Genomic DNA, 21,266 nt, shown 5'->3' with positions numbered 1-21,266 from the left:
TATTTGCTGGGTACCTACATATATGTATTCATAAGCATCTATCCAGTAGCAATGTTACCAGTAGTCTGCTAACAACAAAATTTCAAATTTGAGGCGTGCATTTCGTCTCTTATGTGCTGTTCATGCTAGTTGCTACACAATACACCTTGGTGTGTAGAGGCTCATGTGTGTGCCCTTTACACAGTACAATTTATTCATGCGTTTTGACTTTGCATGGCAGACGATGAATTACTAATAAAACACAAACATATACGGAGCAGCTTGTCCATGTCAGTGTAAAGAATGAATGGATGTTATACCTATATGCCGACTAGAAATGATGTCCAAAGCAATGCAGATCACACAGGCTTCGTGCACTTTGGCTCACGATATCAGATAGGTACAAGAAGCCAGTTACTTCAGACATATGTTGCTGTTATTCTCCGCTCAGTGGAACTTCTACAAATGCAAAATTGAAGCTGTCATCTATTTATTGTTGGATCGGTGTATGCGGAAGGGAATTGATAGACCCTGATAGTGAAATCTTTTTCACAGATGGGAAATAAGCCTCGTTGATATTGGAAATGCCTCAGAAAATCAGTCCATTGAGAAACACAAATGAGATGCAGATGCTGTGCGTGGAAAATCATTAGTAACTAATGTCGACTCGATATGCAGTGAAAAGAAAATGACAGTCGATTGGGAAATGACTCCGCACTGCACACTTTTGTGTACCCAAATGGCAGGCTGCGTGCAAATGAAGGATATAAACTTTGTTTTACGTAGCTCGATTTATGTCTCAGGTAACCCGGTTTTTAGTGAAACATGCCCGCAGTTATTCTTAGGTGTTGTTTTTATCCGCTGGGACTGAGAGCGTGAGATGATGTTTTTTCGTACTCCAGCGTAGATGGGTAGCCATACGGCTGCCACGGTTGACAGTGATGACATCAGTCATCTTTTGCAAGCTCGTTAAAGATTTGGGCTATACGGGGATTATAGCCCTATACGGGCCTAACTATACGGGCCGTATAGCTATACGGGCCGTATAGCCCAAATCTTTAACGAGCTTGCAAAAGATGACTGATGTCATCACTGTCAACCGTGGCAGCCGTATGGCTACCCATCTACGCTGGAGTACGAAAAAACATCATCTCATGCCCGCAGTTAACTTGCAAGTATTTTCGATAAGTAGCCCGATCCCTCGCCCCTCCCTGGGGGAATATTTACATCCTCTGCCCCCCCCCCCCCTGCAATATTCCAGGTTTGAGCGGCGACCAGTTCAAGTTTGACGAACAGGGCGACGGCCCCGCCCGGTACCGCATCATCCACTTCAAACAGGTATCACCGGGCCAGTACCGCTGGGAGCTGGTCGGAGAGTACAACGGCGATCACCTGATGCTCAACATGTCCAGTAAGTTGTTCAACGATCGCTTTTTCACAGCTGGAGGGATGTTTTCTCTCACAAATATCGGGTCGCTCTCAGGCTATATACCAGGGACGAAATGGGTACAAAGCAGGAATATATCTATAAGTTACCACTGTGCGTGTGATGAGGGTGCTGCCAAATAACTAGTTTGTATTTGAATAGCACTTCTTTCTGTGGTTATGCGTGGATTGAAATTGAGATAGAAATGTTTTATTCATTATCATTTCACATTACTCTCTTCATACCGAAGGAGGAGATACAGACAAAGAGAAAGGGAGAGAGAGAGAGAGAGAGAGAGAGAGAGAGAGAGGGAGATAGAGAGAGAGAGAGAGAGAGAGAGAGAGAGAGAGAGAGAGAGAGAGAGAGAGAGAGAGAGAGAGAGAGAGAGAGAGAGAGAGAGAGAGAGAGAGAGAGAGAGAAGAGGGAGGGAGGGAGATGGAGACTGATCTGGTTCCTTTGTGACACAATTCTCTCGGTAGTTTCTCGCCATGCGTAATATGTCTGCGAGTCATGCGTCATTCTAATGGTGGAAGCTAATGCGACAGGGCGGGACGGAGCGCGATCAGCACACTAATTTAGTCACTGCTGTCTGTGTCTCACGTTCGTCATTCGTCTTATACGTGCGTGCGCCAAAACTAATGGCATGCAGAGCAGGCCAACGATACATACGAGTACGTTCAAATATGTAGTCATTAAATACCAAACAACTATTTGCAGATGTGTAATATCCGTCATGAGTGAAGTCTAATCCTAATCCTACTCCTACTCCTAATCCTAATCCTGTACAAGTCTTTTATCCCGCGCCCGGCTGGGGGTCCTGGATTTCCACGCCCTGCTGGGGGGGGGGGGTGTTTGAACACCCCCCCCCCTTCTAACTCGGCTCCCGGGCCACGTAGCGATACGCGGAAGGCGGCGTTCGAAAGAGCGTCAAAAATAATGAAGAAATCACTTCGGTCAATTTTTTGGTCAGGTCAAAGGTCAGGTCACCAGAGGTCATTGAAGGCAAAATTCGCCGATTTCCAGGTCGAATGTCGACAATTTCCAAGAAGCCAACGCATAACTCGGGAACCAATAGAGCCACAGCGCCGCGGAAAAGCGCATTCGATAGCCCTATTAACGCCCTTTCTGAGTAATTTTCTCAGATTTGACCTAACGTCAACGGTTTTGCCTGCAGGGGGTAAAAACGGCAAAAATAGCCGATTTTTTCGGAAACAGTTTTCTGCAATAACTTTTGACCCAAGCCTTGTACGAGCTTACTTTTACCAGCATCGTGTTCCTCTCGTCAAGACGAGAGGAACACGTTCAAGTTGACCTTGAAAGGTCAACTTGAAAATTTGACCTCAGGTCAAGGTCATGACCTGACCGGAAAGGGTCATGTTGCATATCAGTCGATCCGTATCGTCGAGCTGAACACATCTAAGGCGTTTTCATCGCTCTAGCATGCCTATATCAAAAGTTATTTGCGAAAAACTGTTAGATACCATTCGTGACCTAAGATGACCTCAGGACATACACAGGGGTCACGGACACCATTTTCATGTTCAGTGTGTCTAAACCACTTGTAATTCAGTGTTTGGGACTGTTTATAATGTCTTTCGTCCAAAAGAGGAGCATTTCAATTTTCTCCCATTGACTTATAATGGGGAGGTCGCAAAATTGACCTGACCTTAGGTCATTGATATCAAAATTCTGAGATATACATTTTGTACATGCTATTGCCCTTAGCAATCGCTGAAAGTTTCAAAGCGATCGGTCACTCGGTGTAGCTATGACAGACATTGAAACTTTTTATGAGGTGAGGTCACTTCAAGTGACCTGGTGACCTGACCTTGAATGACCTTGGTCTGAAATTTTTCACAACATGTGTAGAATTGATGTATGATAAGGTGTACCAAAAACGGCCGCCGTTTTTGAGATATTCGCGAAAAACCACAAGGGGGTGTTCAAACACCCCCCCCCCCCCCCCAGCAGGGCGCGGGTTATTGATAGAAATATCGAAGTCCATGCATAGAAAAATTCCGCTGCTCCCACATCAATGTGAAAAAGCGTTTCCGAGTCACTTGGGACCGAAAGGTCAACCAGAGCGTAGCACGAGTTTGCGAATGTCTTCAAGCATCTCTGAAAAACATCAAAGGTGCATTGTTTGGCCTTGTTGGCAAGTGAAGGCCTAAATCAATGAGAAGCAAAGAAAATCGTTGCGTGGGCCTATTAGAGCCCAGTCCCGAGACATCGCGTGGCGAGCTAGGCTGTTTTGCAAGCCCGGTTGATAAGGAATGAAACCTTTGTCTGCACTTCCCGTTTGCAAATCCTATCAAGACGAGTTTCAGGTGACGGGATATTCAAGATACCTTTCTTCATAATTTAGCAGAAATGGGCTAAAGATATTGCATAATATACAGCAGCACTCCTTCAGTTTCCTACCTGCTTCGGTTCATGCCCGTTACCCGGCGTTCTGACTATCTTACTGAGCGTCCCGACCACCTGATTTCCGCTTTCTAATCACCTGACCTCCGTTCCGCAGAGATTCAGTTCAAGATGGGCGCCCCGGCTCCACCTAGCTCAGTCTGCAGTCTGCCCTGCCAGGACGGCCAGGCCAGGCGCTTCTTGGACGTCAACTGCTGCTGGCACTGCTACAATTGTTCTACATATCAGGTAGGTGCAGGTGAAACTTGTGCTTGTTAGACTGTTGACGCAGTTCAAAACATTCATTGTGCCGGGCCTTGAATGTTTTGTTCGTGCATGCTTCTTCGCCGTTACAACAAATCTGCTACATTTGCGACAGTAAGGAAACGGAACAATAGTAAAAAAGTGCTGTTGACACCGATAAGCAGCATAAGCGCTATAAGATTTCAGGCTGGTATCAAGAACCAATTGAAAAAGGTTTAATTTACACCATCGTCCCCCTTCTTCACGCCTCTTCCCCCCCCCCTGCCTCGCGCCTTTTCACCCCTGCCTCACTCCTGCCTCACCCATCCCAAACCCCCGGAAACGCTGGGCTCGCCGACAACCGCAGGGCCGTCCCGGATCTGAGGCAGTCAATAACGAGCGCCGCTGCCAAACGGATGCTCCAGCCCGATAGACGTCATATAGCTGACGGCGACGCCGCCGCGGGAATGCCAAGTCGTCCGAGCTTCCTGCCGCGGTTTCACAAGACGACTGGCCGCTCTACGTTTGAACTAGGGTTTGATATAATGGGTGGGTGTGGTGTTTACTTATTGTATTTTGCATTGACGTAGGTGGATTGATCTGTACGGATGATTTTTGGCGTGACTACTGACCAATATCATTTCCTCTGAACAATGCATGACCCACTAAAGAAGCGAACAGCTACCAATACATACTGGTTATACGCCTATGTTGGTAAAAGTTGTATCTTGTCCATACTTTTTCTTACCTAGAATTTGCATTGCTGCGTTTACTTTTTTCGCATACAGAATATCCTTATTGACTTAATATCGGCAAATCCCACATAAAGCGGTCTTCTCGTGGATTCCTAGGCAAAAAAAAAAACTACACGCGAAACAAGGTTTTGCACAGGAAAGGCAAAGGTAGAAAGTCACTTTTGTTTCCCTAATTGTCAAACATGGATATGATATGAGCGTCTATAAGCCGCGCATCGTATGGCAACATGCTCGATTTGCTGCCCTGCATCATCTCTGCTACACAACTATATCATGTCTACCTGGCTCGCATTTCCACCTTTATCATATGATGAAGACCGCAGCTCTCCTCTAAATAACCGGGACCGGAGCCGGGCTCGGCCATTTGATTGTGCCGGCGGCGGCCGTCGCTCGCCGCTGCTCTCCTCGCGCCGGGTCGTTCCGCTGAGCCGGCCATTCGGCGACCTTTGGCAGTCGGCCGGCGTGCCGTCGACGGCCCTCTCCCCGCGCCACGATGTGCGCCGCCGCCGCGTCCGGGGATGCGTCGGATTTGTCACTGGGGACAGATAGGCGGCGATATCGGCGCGGGGCTCGCCGCCGCCGCCGCCGCGATGAGAGCGGTGGTGGTGGGGTGGACGCAGATGGCAGACGGCCCGTGGTCGGGTCGATTTCATTATTTGTTTGGTCGTGCTGATTATAGTCCGAGCATATGGTTAGTGGTCTGGGCTTATGGGGGAAATAACTATGGTTTATGAAGATTGTATTACCGCCATTAATGGCCATTACTGATGCAATGACACCTGGCCTTTGTAGGCGAGGAAAATGTGATAAACGAACAATGTCTTGTTCATCGTCAAGGTTATGTTTTTATGACTAACTTATCAATAGCCGTATGCAAACAACTGCCTATTAATTTGAGTGTGGTTGTCAGTTTGCAGCTTACTGAAAAATTAAACGTTTTTATGGCTCGAAGAAATAGTATGAAGCGCTCTAGCGAGGAACATCTTGATATATGTAGTTAGAATTTCAAATGACATTTTCCTCGATAGTTAATTGAAAATGGACGCCATTTAATTGCGTCCCAGAAAAGCTATTTCTGGCACCTAAAAGCTGACTCGCCCCAAAATTGGTCCTCAGCACCTATTTGGAGGATACCAGCACCAATCATGGAAAATGACCTTAATTAGCTGTTTCTGGCACCTATCCATCGGTACGCCTTACTCTTTTTTTCTGAATATGGCGCCTAAATGCTGAGCGTAGCACCAATCTAGTAGAAAAATGAACTAGGGGAAGTTGGGGCAATGCCGGAGTTGGGGCAAAGCCGAAATTCGAGATATTTCGAAAACCGTAAGACATGGATGCCACCTGTCAGTGATGCTCTGAAGCTTAAGTGACTACAATTATCGCATGTTTGTTACGAGTCGTCATTCGGAATACTTCGACTGTGAGGGCGCCAAGAGCGTTTTCAAGGTACGTTTCCCTTGTACTACATGCGCCTTTGAAGCTGCATTTCTTACTCATTATGCTACCGTTTGTCTGGCCAATTCGGTCAAGTAATCTTTAGCATGTCTTTGCATAAGTGTGCTGCCTATTTGAAATTTATACAGCACGTTGAAAAGTTATGGGCCTGCAAATGAAAGTATGGCAGGCTGGGGTAATGCCGAAAACGTGCGATTACGCACGTGTTAAAAGCACGCTACGTGGACTTTACTGCTGTAGAATAGCAACGCGTATTTTTAGTCACACAAATTACACTTTCAACCGACACAACGGCCTGTTACCTATAAGGAATGATTTACCTGGCATGTTCTTATTATATCACACAATTATAACTTCCAGTGTGCACCGCGTCCTCAAGCTCTTAAAACGCGTGTCAGCTTTGATCAATTCTGGATAAAGTTTGAGATAAAATGGCAAAACATCAATGTCGGCATTCCCCGTAGATCATTTCTCCCATTTTCGGCTTTCCCCGCAGTCCGGGGCAACGCCGAAAAAGTCACTTCTTTGATATTTTTAGTTTGTGCGCTTAACGGTGTGCGAATTCATCAAATGCGCCTGGTATGTTTGAAAGGCAAAAGACTGGCCTCTCGAATGACGCCAACAAGAATAGCTTATGTTGTCTACCTTGCGTGCTACGGGCGTCAGAAAAAAAGTCTTCGGCGTTCCCCCAACTTCCCCTACTGACTGGTAGAATCATGTTGTTCTGGTATAATGACCCCTGGAGTCTAGTCTAAAGGTTGCCAGTGCAGCTACACTCTAAGACAGCCCCGTAGTGATCTCAGCATTGTATATGACGTTTAAGTAAGCAAATAATATTGATTTGTTTGAAAAAAAAAACAATGTCATTCAAATATTTAAAAGCGTTTATTTGTAATGCTTAAAGGGAAACATTTTTGTGAGTAATTGTCTCGATTTTGACCATTAAAACGGGTATTGTATTTTTTGACGTCATCAAATAGCTCCAAAAAAGAAATGTATTGTTTTCATTCCGTTCAAGGCCGCTGAAGAAACGCGGGATCTTGCGTGGGACATTGTCCGTTGTTTGCCGCGCAGAGTTGTGCCGTGGTTGTGCCTTTTTCATCCGTTTCTTACTTATGTCATTTGTGTGCATGAAGCTTTGATTTTGTTTTTGGTTATTGTGTGGCCGGTCAGTCAAACGCCCCTGTAGAAACCGGATGCTGCGTTTGATCGAGATGAGTCAGACGATGATTGCAGAAAACTAATAATATTGAAAAGAGGGCCGGTTGCGTGGCATGTCTGTTCAGAGTTAACATTTTGCTTTACTCCAGTTAATGACCTGAGAGCCTGGCTGGAAGTGACGGATCCAAACTTTTCACGTTAAAATGGCTGAGGGTGCAATAATCTCTAGTCTCTACATAGCGGGCTGGTATAGGAGCGTCTTGCTATGCTGCACCATAGCTGGCTAGTGATTCTCTTTTGGCTAGAAATGGCATTAATCATTATCTCCACTGGCGAAAATGGCACTTGACATCACCGACTGCAACGTTCATGTTGTTAGGATACATAAAATCAGGAAAATTACGCGAATTAGGTAGGCAAACGTGGAATAAAATAGGTGCTGGATGTTTTGGTTTTGGTGATGAATCAGCAAACAGCAAATACGGAGTTCAACTAGACGATCTGGCAACTTTAGGCTGTGTGGAAGCAATTAGGTGCCAGATTCAGATATTAGGGTCAAATAAGCATTTTGGGGCTGATCAGCAATTAGGTGCCAGAAACAGCTTTTTAGGGACCAGAAACAAATATTCCCCATTGAAAATGCAATATTCTAACATATCCCGCAAGCGCAACCACCCGAGCGCTCTCTTCTCTAGGACTTTGTAAAGACCTGCTATGATCAAAACTGCAATCCCGTCGCCAAAGCCAGCGTCTGTATCTTTCTGCCTGCCCAATCGCGTCCATCTCCTTGCAGTCATCTTTTGATCGGCTGCCTCTTTCGTTCGCCGGCAAATAACCCTACATTCGCATCCTCTCTTTTCTCACTTTCCTTCCATTCCCTCTCCGCTCTCCTTCTCCCCCTCTCACCCAGCCTAACTCGTGCGAGGCTGCGCCACCTCAAACGTGACCGTATTTCACGCTCGGTTCGCAGCGAGAAACATCGGCGACTCGCTCTCTGGCCGGCGCATAAGCGGGCGATTTTTCTGCCGCGCCGCCCGGCCGGCCGGGAAACGGCGCCATGTATCACGCCCCTCCGGGCCGGCGCGCGAATGCAGATGCCGTGTGACTGGGGAGGTGCGGTCGGGCCGCGCACCCCCGGCGGCGCCCGATGTCGATGACAGATCGAGGTCACACCCGGACTGGGTAATCGGCGCCATCGGTGGCCACGTGGCGGTCAGCGGGGTGCCGATGCCGATAACCCGACGGTCGCCGATATGGGAAGGCGCTTGGGCGGGTGTTGATGATAAGGAAAGCGTTTGGACCCTGGGTGTGCGTTAGGAGGAGTTGGGGTATATGAACTTGGGTGATTTGTATTTATGATTATGAGACGCTTCATTAGGGGCCTTCTGCAATTTAAGATTTTTTTCATATTCGTACAGGTACACTTTCCTCATAGGAAGGCTACAACATAATTTTAAATAGCAATTTTGAACTGTAGTTTCATTGTTATGCAAAGACTAAGGACATGTATTTAACCCGGCAGTTGCTGGGGTATTTCGCCACCCACCGTTTGCGGGGGGGGGGGGGCGTTAAACGCCCCCAGCCGATAACTCGAGAACCAATAGGCGCAGCGAAACGCACGAGGCGGCAAACGAAAGAACGCGACGAGACGCTTCAGATGAATACTTTAAAGTTGAATTTTGAGGTCACAGGTCAGGTCAAGGTTAGGTCAAACACCTGAAATCGGGCTTTCAGTAGCATGGACTTCAGGACTTCGCAATGGGCGCCTCTCGTCATAAACTCTGTCAAAACGGTGCACAATCCATCATATAAGGCCTACAAGAGTGTCAGCTCCATGCAGGGGTCAGTCAAGCATAGGTCAGGGTCAAGGTCAGGTCAACCGGGCAGGCACATATCCCCGAAAATAAAAACTGATATTCGCAGCCTGTGACACATGTTTAATGGGTAATTTGGGGCGTAGAACACGATGGTGACATTCATTTTATCATATGTGTACGTGTTTGGCTAAAAAAGTTCAATTTAAGAAATTCATGTATCATGGTCGTGAAGTAGTCACGAGTAATTACCAAGATTCAGTTCAAGATTTTGGAAAATGCGGAACGATAATCAATAATCGAAGAGAGCCATTTGATTATCCATGGTATTGGCAGTCTAATGGCGTTTACGGCATGTCTATATGTCTATTCTGTGATTTTATATGATTTTTTGAACATATGCCGTTTTTGGTCGAAAACTCAGAAATCATGACGTCACTAAAACCTCGATATCTCAAAAATTTTCCGACCGATTTTTTTGAAACTTTGTCACAATAAACTTCAATCAATTCCCTACAGGTACCCAAAATTTGGCGCGCCTGCGGCGCGCCGTTTTTATGCTATGGCCCGGCGAAAAAGTGGGGGCGTTTAACGCCCCCCCCCCCAGCAACTCGCGGGTTAAACTGTCAGTTAGTACTCTCTGTTGATAGAAATCCTAATCATTGTTACTAGGTCTTGAAGTTTTGTCCGAATTGATAACTTAAAATAGACATGTAATATAGTTTAAATATATGTAGTTTAAAATAAATGTTACCAGTATTATTCCTCTGTAGAATAAGTTATAGATTCTTGAGAACAAATTATCATAAATCAGTTCCATGGCGTCCCACGCTAACCTTGTCTCTGGTAACAGATGCATGCATGATAATCTATTCGCTGAACATGCATGTTATGTAAGACGTTACTGTCTGCGATTTTACCTGTTGTCAAGGCAGACTCTAGGTTACTTCCGCTACTCAAAAGCAGGCTCGAGGCAGCTGATAATCCAACCGATCGGCTCACTTTGAGCATTTGATAAACCTAATTCCTCATCGATTCAACCAGCGGATTTAACAGAAACGTGCTTCTGCACTTATAGCAGTCACAATGCAAATAGCCATCAATAGAGTTTGGGGGAATCTCCCGAGTCTCGGCGATTTATTCGTTCATGACAGCCGGTTACCACGCAGTTAGATCAACTCTGTAACGGAAAAGGTCGGATGTCTGGCAGCGACACGCCAGATGCCAGAAGAACCCTTCTGCCCCCCCCCCCCTCCGTCCACCCCCACGCCCACCCACTCAGCCGTCGGCTGTCAGAGCCGATATTCGGACGGCGCAGACTTCAGAAAACACAGAACACATTGGCAGCCGGAATTTGATACGGCGTAGTTGGCTGGCAGCGACGATGATATATTTTTCATAAATCATAGTGTCTATCCGAAGGTCTTTCATTTCGACCGTATGATTTTGAAACAGCTGTGAATCCTCTCGCTCTCTCTTCTCTTTCCACGTTCTACCGTCGCCTGTGTCAAGCTTTTTTCTTCGTCATTTCATATCCGGTCTGGTTCCTGTCTCTAGCGGTGCCGGCGGCTGCGGGCGTCATTAGGGCGTCATGGGTGATGGTCGGGCTCCCTCCGAGTGACCATCCGTCAGCACCAACAGCGATGACAGACCTGGCGCTGGCCAGACGCGGGCCGTCCATCCGTCATCTGCCGCCGCCCCCCCCCCCCCTCCCGCCCCCAGAGCCGCGGACCCAGACCCAGACACAGACACAGAGCCGCCTCTTCCCCGCCTGTTTCGGCACCCAGAACAAGGCTGTAGGAAAACTGGGGAGGTAGGGCATGGGAGACGAACAGAAGCACATGACGGTGTGAATCGGCATTTGGACGGGCAAGTCTATCGTTCATGCCTCATTCCAAATCTTCTTCTCTAAGGTGCGCTCATTGAGCTGAAAACTTGAGAACTATAGTGCCTCGTTCCTTCTCATTGCGCCACCGATATGGATCACCAATTGTTTATATTAATCAGGGGTACTTTGCTCACCATCTCACCAAGTTCTAACTTCTAACGACATCAGAGTTCCTCCTGCCCTGGTACGTTTCAGGAATCGGATTGCCGATTTGTCCTCCACCTATCACACCCTATGTCGGTCTACCTTTGACCTTTTCAGGGCAGCCACTATCGGCTGATCTGGTGAGGGTAATTAGCGGATCCGACCGGCGGCCCGCGGCTCCACACCGTCCGATGATGTATGGCCTGTCCACCTGATATGACAGCCGCCCCAAACTCGACTGCGACCTGCTATGACAGCTGTTGACATTTGCTAAAAGCATGGTTAGCTGTCCACATTTCAAAGTGAAATGAATAATAGAGGCCCAGAGGTAGGCCACTGCATTCTCGGCAATGCACAACGTGTGCTGTGCATAATGTAAATATTCCAGCACTTTACCGGAATCTTTACTGGTATCTTTTGTCGTTGAACATGCATAATTGCTTATATTGGTCGCAAGTGTGTCTACTACCACGATAAGGCTCCTGACTTGGCCCTTAGAACTGTGATTTTTACTAACAAAAGTGAAAATATTGCCAATATACATATGTTTTAGAACGCGTTACATCTACATATATAATTGTTGACGCCGCCGAAAAGTAGCTTCATGATTCTCACAATACTGCAGCCTTGTACCTAAAAGCCCTTGGCAATTTTCATGCGTTAAGCATTAGGTACCTTGAGACAACGTCCGAGTGGTGTATTGCCACAGACTGGCTATTATTTTCGGAGACGGACACGTGTTCCCCACTAATAAATCAAACGACATCTCCAATAAATCAGATTGTGTCAATAGTACGCCTGCCTTAAACTATCGGTAATAAATTCAATCAGAAACTATATCTATCGTACGGCCAGTGTGGCCTAAATCGTTTCGATAGTTTCAAGCCAATGATTTAGTGCTTTATTGATTTGGAACGAAGTATTTGACATTTCCTTTCTGTCCTTTGAACCCATCTTTAGCTCAGTGTAAGAGAAGGTTTCTCCATTTTTGTCCTCATTTTGTATTGCTTCCTTTTGAATACATATGTATGTGCTCTAAGGGCGGAAATTGTTTTGAGATATATAATATCGGTATATGCAATTCCACGGGCCACTTCATAGCATTGTAACGTAAGATATCGGAAAAATAGGCAAAGTACACTTAATCTATTGGTTCTAATCCCCAACAATTATGCTAGAATGAGGGGTTAGCTTAACGTGAACAGATAATATAAATCGAGGGCGAAGGAATTGTGATTTTTCCGATAAAGAGTAATTGTACATTTCAAATATTGAACAAGGGTTAAATGAATTTAAAATTTGATTGGAAATCGTTGTTGAATTTAACCATGCTAAATTTATTTTTGTTTGTTTTGCTGATCAAGAGCCGTGCCTTTTGATAAACTCATGAATATATATTTTCTAATGGTTTTTTAGATCTTTTGTTAACCTTTTAAGTAGCATGCGCTCTCAGACGGATTGGCTTGTAAACCAGAACCGTTTATGCAGAATAGGGATACATTCGGCCAGTTGACCGAACCCCGTCATGGATGTTTCATTGTCCAAAATTGCAGTTTCCGCCAGACGCATGTTATTTCTGACGTTGACCTTTGCTACGAACGCAGTGACTCATGGAGTCTGTGTTTTTGGGCGCGTGGCACGCGATGATGGGGTTATTCACCGAACCACAATGCGAGCTGGACGGCCGTTTGCAGTCGGGTCACGACCTAACGACTGCGCAAAGTTAGTCGCCGGGTCATCGCCGTGCGGCGCGGATCCATCGATCCCCTGCTTTGTCAGCGTCTGCTCATTTGAAATAGCATGAATTTTATGTCAGAACATTAAAGGATCATTAAAGTGTGATTAAAATGTAAATTTTATCAATAAAGGATACCATATTTTCTGGTTAGGTTTTCTGAGTCTAAAAGGGCATGGATATTCGGCCCATACCAAAGCATGTTGGAAAGGACGCGCCATACGGACAGGCACTAGGCAGTTGGCACTCAACAGTGTCCTTTTATCCAACATTACCGAAAAACGAGGACACATACTTGACGGCTGACGCGACAAGCATAAGCATACGTATTCTACTATACCTTGCGCGTGTTCTAAACAACTTCTTACGTCGATGGTTCGAATCGGGATTTCAAAAACACTTAACAAGCTCGTGATGTTACCAGAGAAAAAATTTGGTCCTGATATGCCGCCTTAAATCCTGTGCTTACTGAGCCTCAATAGCAATAAGTTTCGATATAAATTTTAGATACCATTTATAATGCATGCACAGCAGTGCTTTGCATATATAAAGAAAACGTTAAGTATAATTCTGACCTTTGATTGATGGCCACATATTCATGTCGTATTTGCGTAGTGACACATATCGCGGAAATGCAGGTCCCCACTCTTACTTACCAAACATTGCTCACTGGCGTCCGGTGATAACCCACATAACGCGACATTATCGGCCCAATCTACATGTGGTCAGCGCTTGAGCGGCGCTGTCCCATATGAGGGCGCCGCTGGGAGCCAATCGGCCGGCTATCTGCCGACTTCCCGCTGGTAGCCGCCATCGCGGTCGCCTCCACCCACAGGGTATTATGCAAAATGCCGCCGTACGCCCATGTGCATTGTAATCGGGTCCGACTTTATATTCATTGTGGGCAGACGGTGATCTCGGCGGGCTCCGCGGCGGTTAAAGTGGCCCAGTCCGGTGCGGCGGTTTGGCTGCGGTGGCTGAATCACCACCGACTGTTTGCTGATTTGCTGGATTTTCCTCTCAGTGAGCCCAGGCAAACAGGCAAACACACCCAGTTGAATAATTAACTGGGCTTGCTTGCTTTTCACTCTCGGGCAGAGTAAAGGTTTTGTTGTTGCACTGGCAAAGTAACCTGAGCCGTAGTCGGCCCGGCGCAATCCATCCGAAAGGTGAATTGGTTGGGTAAATCGCAAAATTAGATTTTACACGGATTTTGATAAAGCGGATTTTTTTAATGATCAAGGGCTAGCAACACCATAAATATGTTCATGTGAGTGCAGTTAAATGGCAATAAAACATACCGCAGCAGTTGTAAAAACGACTTTATAGTTCGCTTCTGTCACAATGATGCATATCACGTAACATATACCACATTATACCTATGGAGTAATCCGAGCTAACGTAACCCCAAACTCGATCAACCCCAGCAATCTCGCAGCCATAATCCAGGATTCGCTAACCTTGATAAATCCTCGGGCCGACGGTTTGTATGGTCAGTTTGGCTGTTTGCCAATCGACTGGGAAACATCGAATGGCGCGCTGTCGCTGCCAGCCAACGTTGTAAAAACTTCTGAGCCATCGTATATTACGGTATCTATCGAACCACTCTGTTGGGGGCTGATACTGCCCATAATATTTCCGATCGGCCAATTAACTTCAGGAGAAATGGGGGATAATACGACAGTGGTGTCAGGATAGAACCTGTTCAGTTGCTCGTGTAAACGGAGGAGCTTTGATTATCGCAAGCCATGCTGATCTCAGTTCAGAGTCAGGCAGTTGGCTTCACGGCATGGGTCAGGGACTTAGCTTCACGTGAATTACCAAGGAAGACGTTGTCGTTCGAGAACAGTTAGTCACAGAAGCTTGCAAGACGGATTCGTGCATTGTCATTCATGCTTTTGCACTGTGCAACTGTTCGTCGTGTCATCTAAGATAAGCGAGGCAAGCATGTCGTCATATCGTCAGTAAGGTTTAATCAGTCTGACAAAAAAAAAAAAATCACGTCCACTGCTGACTGTAAGTATGATGCTTAATTTTCAGCCGTTTTATGCCTACATGGTCATGCTGCAGGTAAACTTGTGTGCAGAGTAGTATGCCTAACCGTTAAAAACTACCGTTATACTGACCTTACTACCCGATTATATCAGTAAACCGATACAGATCAAAAATGTGATTTATCAAGCATTACGTTTCGATAGCTATCGTATGCGGTGAATTTCCAGCATGGGGTTCTAGATTCTTTTTGCCACGAGTGCTTCGTTGCCTTAGCGTCATATGCATACTCGCCAACTTTTCGCAGCTATATTTCCATCTAGAGACGCGCCTCAGGCGCAAGCAGCTTGCCTGTCCAGGCTCTCGGTCGTTATTTCAGCCATTAGTCCGCCCCGCGACCGTACTTTGGTGGAAAGTATGATGCATTATGGTGTGGTCTGAATTGCAAGCGGGAAAACACTGTGATATAAAGGTTCACGTCAACGGCTTTAGAGCGTACGCTGGACGTAAAAAGCAGCGATCCTTGAACTATACGGGCTGAATCAGCTAGCCATTGATTTAAAAGCGGAAACACTTCAAAACAGCTGGATGTGTGGGTACCGCGAGTGAATGGAAGTCGCCGGGTATATTTTCTTTCGGGCATTTTTCGTGTGTGGTGTGTTTGTGTGTATAAGGATTTTTGCTCCCGATATTGAGCTATGGTTAGATTCATCAATAACCATCATCCACTGCGGGTATTATGTCTACGTTCGACGGCAAACTCACGCTGTGCCGCAACACACGACTGTCCGGCGGCACAGCATAACTCCCAGGTAGCGCCGAAGCGGTCGGTCGGCGCTCCTTCTTTGTCTGTCACGTGCTATACTCTGAGTTTTTCATAGATGTGCGCGTAGATCTGCCAATCCGTCCGTCCCTTCCATCCGCCCGTCCTTCTTCCGTCCGTACATCCGCTATCTGTCCATCCGTAGTTGATCTGTCCGTATCTTCTACCCGTCCGTCCGTACCTTTCATCCGCTCGTCCATTCGTCCATCTTTATCCATGCATCCATCCATGCAGTTGTTCGTCCGTCCGTCCGCCCACCCGTCGTTCCGTCCGTATATTCATCCTCGGGCCCGTGCGACTACGGTGCGCCGGGCGACGACGGTGGCCCGACCGAGCCCTGCGCGGCCGTATCCGCTGATGGCACGACCGACGACCGATCCAGTATTACCCAGCAGTGTCGCCGACACCGATAACTCGCCGTTCCATTTCGCGAGCGACCGGGGCGCCGGCGGCCGCGCCGCGTCCCGGAGCTATCATCGGACTCAACTGCGGGCGCCGGCAATTGATGGGTGCCGTCGGGGCCGATCTTCTCGGCTGGCGCGCGGTGCGGCCGACGCCGCCGGAATCGATGCGCCGCTCCGTCATGGTTTTGACTCTTGGTCGCCAGCTGACGGGTCAGCGCTCGCCGGAGCGAGGTCAGAGGTCAAGGTCAGACCGGCGCTAGTCTCGGAAGTTCATCGACGTGTTGAAGTTTTTGTTCTGCCACCAATATGCGTGCGTCCTGGCTTGGAGGTGGATCGAAGGTTTTTGTCATCTTTCTGACATCCTGGTGGGTGGCGGAGGCGAGTAGCTCAGGCATGTTACGTTAATTTTAAATGAAGTCCTTCGTTCTACCATCAATACGGGACAAAAACGATCTCAGGGATTTGTACTGCGCTGATATGAGTGGAAGCTGCATGCGGAACGTCTCCGAAGCTACTGAGAAGTTACATTACATTGCCATCTTGCTAGGGGAGTTGTTTTATTCAATTTAAATCATTCCGTAACTTAAGGCCTTTTATTTATGCCAAGCTGTCTGATAACAGCGTCTTCTCGGCGCATCGTTCTCATTCTCCCTCCCCTCCCATTGCCGCGCTGAGCAGATACTATGTAGATCATTGATGGTTGGCTGGCTGCGTTGATTATATTGGAAAATGTTTTATCTGCGCAGTGTCACGTCCATTTTTACAGTCGTGTTCGCATTCCGTTGTGTGATGCCTCAGGAAAACTACCCACGAAGAGACGTCGGGACTGGGAGTCTGTCATAGCCTATCCTAACTTGATAAACATTGTGCCCCATCTTGAAATGGACTCATTCATTTCACAAGATGCCCAAGCCTGACGTTTTCCTGTCGTAGGCTGCGCGATGTCCGGACATTACCCTGACGACGTTCACCGTCAAGAAAGATTTCATCATATTGCATGGTCCTATGCAGAGTTCGAGTGAAATGGAATGATCAGACTGGAAATTCTACTCTTTAGCATGGCTAACCTGCTTATGAGAAGTGGATTTTAAATAGGCATTCATGCTAATTTTTTCAGGATACCTAAAAACCACCAATCTAGGATAAGTGTCGAAAGGAAATGATTTTGCACATATTTCAATGATTTCATATCATTTCCATTCATCTAAAAATGTGTATTCCAGAAGTAGGAAAGCAATATCCCCACTAGTAAAAAAAAAGTTAGTTCTAAAGGTCAAGGTTTGTCCTGGGTGCCGGATGGGAATATTTGTGAAAGGCTCCACGTTTAGCTCAGCAAACATGTGTTGCGGCCAATACCGGGCTCGCACCGTTCTTTCAGCACAGGTTCAGGCCTGCTCAGGTTAACCTTTCCACAAATGGTTGTGACGCATTTAGCGCCTACAGGATATCAAACAACAACTTCGATGAAGGCAATACTTACAAGCAGGATGCAGCGCTATTTCCGCTTTTATGTGTGTGTTTGGTTTACAAACAGCTGGTCCAGCCTTGCATGTCAACATAACCAATGTCACCTCGCGCTATCCCAGGCACACTTTCTGATGTACACAATATAAGGAAGATGAATGACTCAGCTACAAACAGCTGACGTCATGTGCCTCTGCTTAACCCCCGGTGATGTCGCATCTTGCTGCACCACCCCAGATGACCTGCTTTAGCTACCCCAAGTGACGTCATTTATCTCTGTGCCCTCAGATCGTCAACCCTGACGACGACACGGCGTGCATCACCTGCCGGCGTGGCACTCTCCCCGACCCCACGCACATGGAGTGCGTGCCTCTGCCCGAGGAGTACCTGCGCTTCGACTCGTCCTGGGCCATCGGCGCCATGTCGTTCGCCGCCGTGGGCATCATCATCACCTGCCTGGTGATCGGCACGTTCATCCGCTACGTGGACACGCCGGTGGTGCGCGCCTCGGGCCGCGAGCTCAGCTTCGTCCTCCTCTACGGCATCCTGCTCTGCTACTCGATGACTTTTGTACTGGTGCTGAGGCCCAGCGACGTGGTGTGCGGCATCCAGCAGTTCGGCATCGGCTTCTGCTTCAGCGTTGTCTACAGCGCGCTGCTGACCAAGACCAACCGGATAGCGCGCATCTTCAACGCCGGGAAGAAGTCGGCGGCGCGGCCGCACTTCATCACGCCGGCGTCCCAGCTGGTTATCTGCTCGCTGCTCATATTTGTGCAGGTGGGGGACGGCAACCGACCCTGTTGTTTCCCCGAGCCCTTATCTCTGTTACTTTATCCGGGTAACTATTTCTGTCATTTCTGTTGCTCTGTATCCCTCTGTTTCTCCCCCCTCTCTCTCTCTCTCTCCTCTCTCTCTCTCTCTCTCTCTCTCTCTCTCTCTCTCTCTCTCTGTCTCTCTCTCTCTCTGTCTCTCTCTCTCTCTCTCTCTCTCTCTCTCTCTCTCTCTCTCTCTCTCTCTCTCTCTCTCTCTCTCTCTCTCTCTCTCTCTCTCTCTCTCTCTCTCTCTCCTCTCTCTCTCTCTCTCTCTCTCTCTCTCTATCTCTCTCTGCCTCTCTCTCTTCCTTATTTCCCTTATTTCCCTATGATAGGCCGTTTTATTTTCCTTTACGTATAAGTTCAAAGTAGTCGCACATCTTACTTTGTGTGTGAATCATTACTACTCAGTACTCAACTTCTCGGAAGCCGTACTTTTCAAAATGTCATCACTTATTGAATTCACATTGCCCTATCGCTGCAACATGCACATTGCACATGCATAACGGACTGCCCCTCCCCCCCCCCCCACCCTTTCGGTCGCCATCAGCTGGTGGTGTCTTTCGCGTGGATGTGGACCACGCCTCCCGAGGCCATGTTCCACCACCCGACGCCGGAGGACAACCTGCTGGTCTGCAAGGCCTCCATCAACGCCTCCTACATGGTGGGCTTCGCCTACCCGATCCTGCTCATTATCGTCTGCACTGTGTACGCCGTGCTGACGCGCAAGATCCCCGAGGCCTTCAACGAGTCCAAGTACATCGGCTTCACCATGTACACGACATGTGTCATCTGGCTGGCCTTTGTGCCCATCTACTTCTCGACGGCTAACCACGTGGCGCTGCGCATCACCACCATGTGCATCTCCATCAGCCTGAGCGCCACCATCGCCATCACGTGTCTCTTCACGCCCAAGCTGTACATCATCCTGCTGCGTCCCGAGCGGAACGTGCGGCAGTCGATGATGTCGCAGAAGTACAGCCAGTACAGCCAGATCAGGAACAACATCAGCCTGTCGTCGCAGCCGCGCGTCGACTCGGGCACACAGAGTGACGGTGAGTCCCGCCAAGGGCGGGCTGGGGCTGTGTGGAAGGGGGTATTGGGGAGGGTGTCTCTGTGTCTGTTGTGGATGTTTGGGGGACTGTGGGCTGTGTGGAAAGTGTTGTCCTTGGGGTGTGGTTTGCCCTTTGGGCAGTGTTTGAAGTCTGCTTCAATGAGTGGCTGTGGAAGTGAGCCCTGAGGGCTTTGTGTTGTCTGGGTATACAGCGAATAACTGCCCCTGACAGGAAAAGTTAGCGGTCAGCTACAGCGGCCATGTTGCTCAGAACAGCTGGTATTGGTACTCCGATGGATTGACTCAAGGTCTGACCATCGATTACGTAGAGGCACGCTCATTGTTCTATTCTGAATCCTGCTGTTTTGGCCAAATTTCCTAAAGGGATCCGGGAGTCTGCAGAACCTGTGCAACACGATGCATCTGACGTGGGCTCATCATCGGAAGTTATCGCATTCAATTCATGCGGAACTGATTTTATTTGATATGTATATGTTTTGGGATTGTTGAAATGTGTTTTTTATTTGGTTAGTTCATGATTCATCAATGGCGTAACTTTCTTCCGTAGTGGGTAATTTTCACCTGTTTAGTTCAATTGCTATTGTTTTATCAATTGCTCCAATCGGGATTATTGATCTTAATTGGTTAGTTATTGAATTATTCAATTATTTGTTGTTGAAAACGATGTTCTAACTCAGCCGTAAGCAAGTTTAAATTGGTTATTTTTCATTCTTCCAGAGAAAGGAGTTCTTAAAATAGTGTGTCTGAGAACAAGCTGCCGAGCTAATTTCATTCAGGCTTATGTAAGCTCTAGCCTCTATCCTTACGATGCAATCAACAGTGTGACAGAGTGGGCCGACCTTGGTCTGCTTGTTGCTAAGGTTTAGTTCTTTTTTAACACTGCTTCGAACCCAAAACACCGGAAAGCCAACGTGGTGGCTGACAGGCAGAAAATGTACATATTTCACGATGCGGTCAACGCCTTCTCATCAAGCGTGCACTGCACACATGGGACTATCATTTTTGTCTCCTGAATGAATATGTGAATTTTTCATTCGTTGATCTAGTGGTTTCGCACTTTATACCCCATATATTTCCCAAATCGATGGGTCGTTCAATCCCGCCTAGATTCAGTCTCTAACAGAAGGCTGGTCCGGTTTCCAGTCAGCGAGTTTCCGACTCCAATTCGCGAGAGATGAAGCAGTCACCTGAAATTCGGCGCCGGCCCCAATCAGCGCTGACCGTATTATGACAATCAGATTTCTCCGGCACCGAGGGATCGCTGTGAAATTAGCTGTCGCCGCGAAACTGGCTTCATCAGGCCGGCGCTGCGGCCAATGGCCACACTAATGACGTCATTGGGCGGCACTAATGACGTCATTGGTGTGGTGGGCCGGCGCTGATTCGATGATCCGTCACGTGGAGCGACAATCCGCCGGCTGTCGCGGCTCGCACCCGGCTCCGGCTGCACGTGCGCACCAGATGATCAGACGGTTTGTCACGTAGAGCAGATATGGCCGCCGCCAGTCCCAGTCGACCCGCCTAGTGCCCGACACCGAAACTGGTGACGTCATCATGTCGGAACTGCTCACAATTTACGACAGGGAAGGTGAATGAGATGAGAGACCGAGGTGCGAATAGTTCCCTGCGGTTATTTTACATAATATGACTGAAGCCTGAAGGGCGAATATTGAACGCTTTCAGCAGCAGT

General features: G+C 47.7%; 1 protein-coding gene across 1 annotated transcript in view; it reads left to right on the top strand.

Annotated features, from left to right (window-relative positions):
- Positions 1 to 19,556, top strand: part of LOC122375827 (metabotropic glutamate receptor-like) — a gene marked incomplete at both ends in the record, with an annotated part of 58,306 nt that extends 38,750 nt beyond the window's left edge. The window contains 4 exons of the mRNA XM_043355363.1: positions 1,241 to 1,390; positions 3,927 to 4,057; positions 17,978 to 18,466; positions 19,052 to 19,556. Coding sequence (XP_043211298.1) covers positions 1,241 to 1,390; positions 3,927 to 4,057; positions 17,978 to 18,466; positions 19,052 to 19,556 — 1,275 coding nt within the window. The remainder of the gene's footprint in view (positions 1 to 1,240; positions 1,391 to 3,926; positions 4,058 to 17,977; positions 18,467 to 19,051) is intronic.
- Between the last annotated feature and the right edge of the window lie 1,710 nt (positions 19,557 to 21,266).

Source organism: Amphibalanus amphitrite, unplaced genomic scaffold (genome assembly GCF_019059575.1).
Source record: "Amphibalanus amphitrite isolate SeventyFive unplaced genomic scaffold, NRLGWU_Aamphi_draft 001932F_arrow, whole genome shotgun sequence".
Taxonomy (NCBI): Eukaryota; Metazoa; Arthropoda; class Thecostraca; order Balanomorpha; family Balanidae; genus Amphibalanus; species Amphibalanus amphitrite.
The sequence above is the reverse complement of the archived record's forward strand: the minus strand, read 5'-3'. Positions and strand labels throughout refer to the sequence as shown.